General features: G+C 35.1%; 1 protein-coding gene across 1 annotated transcript in view; it reads right to left on the reverse strand.

The window, feature by feature from the left end:
• Nucleotides 1–229: 229 nt before the first annotated feature.
• Nucleotides 230–6,491, reverse strand: part of gfra1b (gdnf family receptor alpha 1b) — an 11,124-nt gene continuing 4,862 nt past the window's right edge. The window contains exons 4-10 of the mRNA XM_077739696.1: nucleotides 5,983–6,161; nucleotides 5,747–5,919; nucleotides 4,196–4,305; nucleotides 1,987–2,121; nucleotides 1,776–1,918; nucleotides 1,307–1,354; nucleotides 230–1,149 (exon numbers count right to left, since the gene is read on the reverse strand). Coding sequence (XP_077595822.1) covers nucleotides 1,024–1,149; nucleotides 1,307–1,354; nucleotides 1,776–1,918; nucleotides 1,987–2,121; nucleotides 4,196–4,305; nucleotides 5,747–5,919; nucleotides 5,983–6,161 — 914 coding nt within the window. The 3' untranslated portion in view covers nucleotides 230–1,023. The remainder of the gene's footprint in view (nucleotides 1,150–1,306; nucleotides 1,355–1,775; nucleotides 1,919–1,986; nucleotides 2,122–4,195; nucleotides 4,306–5,746; nucleotides 5,920–5,982; nucleotides 6,162–6,491) is intronic.

Below are 6,491 nucleotides of genomic sequence, written 5' to 3' on the forward strand. Positions count from 1 at the left end.
CTGAACAGTAAATCTCATGAAAACAGACAGTTTAACTTTGTACAGTGGTACCTCGACATACGAGTGCCCCGGCATACAGGCAATTTGAGATACGAGTATAATTTTGAGATAATATTCATCTTGAGACAAACAGCAGACAGCAAATGCAAAAGGCTGCTCATAAAAACATCATGGGCACAGTCTCTCCCCGCAACGCCCTCGTGTATTGTCTCTACGAGCACTGGGCGAAGCGTTGCATTTCTTCTGTTTTTTTTTTTCCTGTTAGTCAGTGCAAATGGTGTATATATTACTTCTCCTTGGCAAGTGGTCGTACGTTATCCTATTGTGAGGACATTTGTGTGCATCATTTTCGGGAATATTTTGAAGGGAATACAAAAGCAAACAACCCTTCATAAGGTGCATCTGAAAGTCAGGGTGGAGTCGGGGCAAATAGGGACAACCCGGAAGAAGAAAGGTATCAAAATTTAAAACAAAGTTGGAATTAAGTTTAGTTTAATGTTAGATGAAATTTATTTTTGTGTGTCGCATCATAATCCAAGTTCATTTAAATTGGTTTGTTATGTTACAAGCGAGTTGCCAAAAAAAAATCGTATCTCGATGTACCACTGTATATTTAGTTTCTTCCAAAATAAGATTTTCAAACATCAACATTTTAGGCATTTTACAGAACTAACTTTTATGTATCCGATTCGTCAATGAATCCAATACATGTCCGGTGATTATTTTGGTATGATAGTTAAATTCCCATTAGGGTTGCGTTCCAGTGGTCCCTGGATCCAAAAAGTCTAACAACAAATGTCCAGTGTCCAAAGTCTGGCGTTTTGCGGACAATAATAACCTTCACTCCCAAAACTTTGCTCGTTTTCTCGTTTAAATGATTCCAGTTAGGGTCGACATGACAAATCACAGCAAGCCTGTGCAGAGATTTGTAATGGATCGTCTCATGAGCCCCTGTTAAAACATGTAAAAGGAGAACTTCCTCAAAAAGTTTTTGCGTCCCCACAACTCGTCGATTTGTTGTCTTTACAAGAGGGTGACTCTGACCATTTGGAATATTGGCGCCAAGCTCAGAGAGAGGAGAAGCCGCGGCACGTTTGCACGTGGTGATTCCCGTGACGAGCTTCTGGCGATGGCGTTGGAGCCACCAGTCTGAGTGAAAAAGTAATATAACCGCTGTAAATACTCAAATTCATGTACAGACACTCAAAAATGATGATAGTTGTCGGTCCCTTAATAGTTTAGTTTTCTGGCTTAAAATGGAGAAGACATGTTGACGTGTCGGAGTAGAAACGCAAGATTTTCTTACCGTGCATAGAATCGAATCCTCGGTTCGGTTGGACATCAATTTTTGGGCCTGAAGGCAGAAAAATGTTGCGATTATTAAAGTAAAAGTAATAATAAGATGCTTAGGTTAACTGTTAACAAAAATGCCTTAGCTCTGTATATTCATACATTCATTTTCTAAACCACTTTATCCTCACAAGGGTCGCGGGGGGTGCTGGAGCCTATCCCAGCTGACTTTGAGCACAAGGTGAGGATACAGACAATCATTCTTGCTCACATTCATACCTAGGGGCAATTTAGAGTGCACAATCAGCCTACCAAGCATGTTCTTGGAATGTGGGAGCAAACCGGAGTACCCGGAGAAAACCCACGCAGGCCCAGGGAGAACATGCAAACTCCACACAGGTAGACCGACTTGGATTTGAACCCAAGACCTCAGAACTGTGAGGCTGATGCGCTAACCACTCATCTGACGGGCCACCTTATCTTACCTGTAATGTCTCACAGATGTGATAGGATGGGTCGGCATTAAGGTCCGGTTTGTCTTCGTTTTTGGCCGGTGCCAACGTAGGCTCGATCGGGGGTTGCCACGCGCCCACGTCGGTGCCATTGCCGAAAGCCTGGATGGCGTTCCCTGTGGTAGTGAATGAACAAAATGAATGTGATTCTGGTTTAGACGGGGCAGAGTTATAAAGCACTTACTTAAGCATATGTTGTCGGTGAAGAAGCTGAGGAACTTGTCGCACTCGGGTTTGTCGTTGCCGCTACTGCTGCAGTCGCACCATGGTGACGGGCTGATTCCGAGGGAGCGCTCGTAGTTGGGCGTGATTACCGTACCTGCACCGATAAACATAAGGCATGTAATAGGGCAAGTTTTTATGACCTGCCTTGGTTGCCCTAGTCTGATTTTGGCCTTAGATTTATTTGTGTGTTGCTGATACTGTAAAGGGACTTCCAAGATTGATTATTTTGACAGAATTGACGGTTAATTTTTCATTACTAAATTTGAAAACAACATTTGTTGCTTACTATTCAGTACAATGTTCTTTTTTTATTACCGTTTTGTGTGGCTTACCAAACCTTAAAATTACATCAGTTTCTCATCGATTTGTTTAGGTTTGATTTTTAGTTCTTACTGTTTCTTTCAATTGTGAGTGAAAGTGGCATAAATAGGTTTAAATTTGAGATGGTTGATGTTAATATAGGATTATTAGATTACATAACATTAGATAACTTCATTCATCCCATATTCAGGAAATGTCATTGTTACAGTAGCAAGAGGGTGACAATGCAGAAAAATACATTTTAGACATAAATAAATTGATTCTATATATATATATATATATATATATATATATATATATATATATATATATATATATATATATATATATATATATATATATATATATATATATATATATATATATATATATATATATATATATATATATATATATATATATATATATATATATATATATATATATATATATATATATATATATATATATATATATATATACATATACATATACATATACATATACATATACATATACATATACATATACATATACATATACATATATATATATATATATATATATATATATATATATATATATATATATACATATACATATATATATACATATACATATACATATACATATACATATACATATACATATACATATACATATATATATATATATATATATATATATATATATATATATATATATATATATATATATATATATATATATATATACATATACATATACATATACATATACATATACATATACATATACATATACATATACATATACATATACATATATATATATATATATATATATATATATATATATATATATATATATATATATATATATATATATATATATATATATATATATATATATATATATATATATATATATATATATATATATATATATATATATATATATATATAGAGATAGAGATATAGATATAGATATAGATATAGATATATATATATAGATATAGATATATATATATATATATATATATATATATATATATATATATATATATATATATATATATATATATATATATATATATATATATATATATATATATAAATATATATATATATATACATACACATATATATACATACACATATATATACATACACATATATATACATACACATATATACATACACATATATATATATACACATATATATACATACACATATATATACACATACACATATATATACACATACACATATATATGCACATACACATATATATACACATACGCATATATATACATACACATATATATACACATACACATATATATACATACACATACACATATATATACATACACATATATATATACATGTATACATGTATACATATATACACACATACAGTTGGTCTTAACATTCAGCCATTTTATTTTGTTAGAGCCTGACAGCTGATTGGAGGAAGTATCTGTGAAACTAGCTTAGTTACAAAATGTTATGGATGAGCAACAGTTCATACTTCCATTATTTTGTTAAATGCCATAGGATAAGTACTTTTTTCCCCTTAATATCATCATAGGGAACCTGACCATTAATCCAAACTAAAGTGAAAACATACATCCAATCCCGTCAAACTTCCAAAGCAAAAAAAAAAATAACAACAGTTGTTGCCTTGCGCTATTTTTTCTCATGAATAAAATAACTCATCAATTAGTTTGCTAAGCCGTCGCCTTCGCTCGTCTTATCTGAGCCAAACACGAGTGTGACGACACGGCAACACCTTGCGGGGAAACATTTTCACGCTCAGAATGTGTTTTCAAGATTTTTAAGAGTAAAAGCGGTAAAAAAAAAACGAAAGAAAGCGGAACCCACCAATGAGGCCCGAGTACGCCAGTAGGCAGTCGGCGTAATTCTCCCGCAGACAGCCAGAAACTGAACGAGCTTCCGGTTGACAGCTGCTGATGAAATCCGCTAGGCGAGACCTGCAAATACAGTTCCTTATTCTCAAGATTGAACCAAGTATTGAAAATACCAATTTGGGTAGACAAGGAAAAAAAATAAAAGTGAAAAATGGTACGCGTGTCAGATGCTCATTTCCATCATCCGTATAATTTGAAGCGTTTGCTTTTGAAAGGTTTAAAACGGTCTCCATTCAATTGACATGATTGGCATCAGCTGGAAGCAAACTAGCAATTTTCTTTCCATTAACATGACCAATGTTGCGCTTTAACTCTTAAGAACTGTGCTTATCTCTCTTAAAATAGACAATCTGAATAAACATGTAAAAGGTTTTTCAACGTGATCGTAAAGGCTTTGGTCAGCTAGTGCTCAAAAACAAAAGAAAGTCTGTCAACATAATTGTAAAAACGGGAAAAAACTACTTACGCATTATATTAAAATAGGTTTCGAATTTCATGTGAAATGTTAAGGCACAAAACAATTATGTTCAGGAAACTTATACCTGACAAGTTATCACATCAAAGGATGAAACTTGTTTCATCAAAACACACCTTGTCTGATTTAGATTGTAAAAGAAGTCACTTCAAAACATGGAATTTGTTGTATTACAGCATAAATCTTTTCAGATTGTAATTTGAAAGTCCTCATAGAATTATGGAAGTTGTTTTATCAAAACGCAATAATTTTCAGGTAACCTGTCATGTCAAAATAACGAAACTTTCAGTTTACAGAAAGATTTTTTTAATGCTAAATTGTTAAACCTGTTTGGCAAATTGTGGGAGGAAATCGGAGTACCCGCAGATAACCCACCCAAGGCATGGAACCCTCGACCTCAGGATTGCGACGCCGACATGCTGACTGCTTGTTCACCGAACACAATTTTTCACCTCAAAATTTTGAATTTGTTGTATTACAGCACACAACTTTTACCTTAAAACTTCAAAACTTGTTCGTTCGAGTCATCAAAGGCAAAATTTGTCATGTTCAAAAATGAAACTAGTCCAGGGGTGGGCAAACTTTTCGGGCCGGGGGCCACTTTGACGTTAAAGATTTGATAGATGGGCCGGATCAGCACAAGATACGATACAAATAAAAAACAGCATCCGTTAACAGTACATATTAAACATAAACAGAAAAAAGGACTAAAGTATTAACATACTCTTCACTCATCATTAACGTAAAAAGTATAAAGTACAAAGTAAAGTAAAAAGGAATGTATTAAGAAATATTAAAATGTCATTAAAAAAAAAAGATGGTGGGGCTGTATAATACCGAAAAACAAATAAGATTGGACAGAGCTACTGCCACTGGCTTCTGCGTGACGGCGCCATCTTGGGGGGAAAAAAATATTTGGACAACATCGGCGGGCCGGATTAAAAAGCCTAATGGGCCGTATGTGGCCAACGGGCCGTAGTTTGCCCATGTCTGAACTAGTCCTATCAGAGCGTGAAACTTCAAAATCACCTGCAGATGTAATTGGTCTTGCAGGCCTTTTGCAATGACAAGCAGTTGCTCTTGTCCCTGTCCTCGTAGGAGCAAGCAGGCACAATGGTCTGGCGACGGCGTTCAGCGCACGCCATCTCGTCTCCAGCCGGACACGAGCAGAACAACATCCCATAGCTGTATTTGGTGGGAACCTGCCAAACAAATCTCTATCCAAGACCTGAATATGTGCCCGTCGCTCCGTTTGTTTGCCTTACCTTGTCAAAGAAGTGCCTGAGAGCCTTGTGGCACTTGCGTTTGTTGCAGACCTCGGATGCAGACACCCTGCCGGTGCACGGGTTGATGTAGGCCGAGCGGTATTTCTTGCAGGTGTCGTTGAGGTTGCATGCCTTCGCCGCGTTCAGGCAGTTGTTCTCCTTGGACGACGCCGGCTCGGCTGACAAACAAAGGTCAACAAAGAAGAATTCAGAGAAGCCTGAGGTCGCCGTGACTCGCAGACGAAGAAAACCATTACCACTTTTCTACTCGCAATGAGGTTAGTCTTTTTTCTGACAGATTCAAGTTTTTGAAAAGATTTCTCACATTCCAAACTACGACTGTGTACTCACAAGACTCCAAATATACAGAAAATTTCAGTTCTATTTCCAAAAATCAACCATTTTAAATGATACATACATTTAATAAACCTAATTAAAATTGAGTCTAGTGTTTTCCATTGGTGGTCATTATTTTTGACAAAAAAACATAACATTTTACATTTTATAAA

This window comes from Stigmatopora nigra, chromosome 18 (assembly GCF_051989575.1).
Source record: "Stigmatopora nigra isolate UIUO_SnigA chromosome 18, RoL_Snig_1.1, whole genome shotgun sequence".
Classification (NCBI taxonomy): Eukaryota; Metazoa; Chordata; class Actinopteri; order Syngnathiformes; family Syngnathidae; genus Stigmatopora; species Stigmatopora nigra.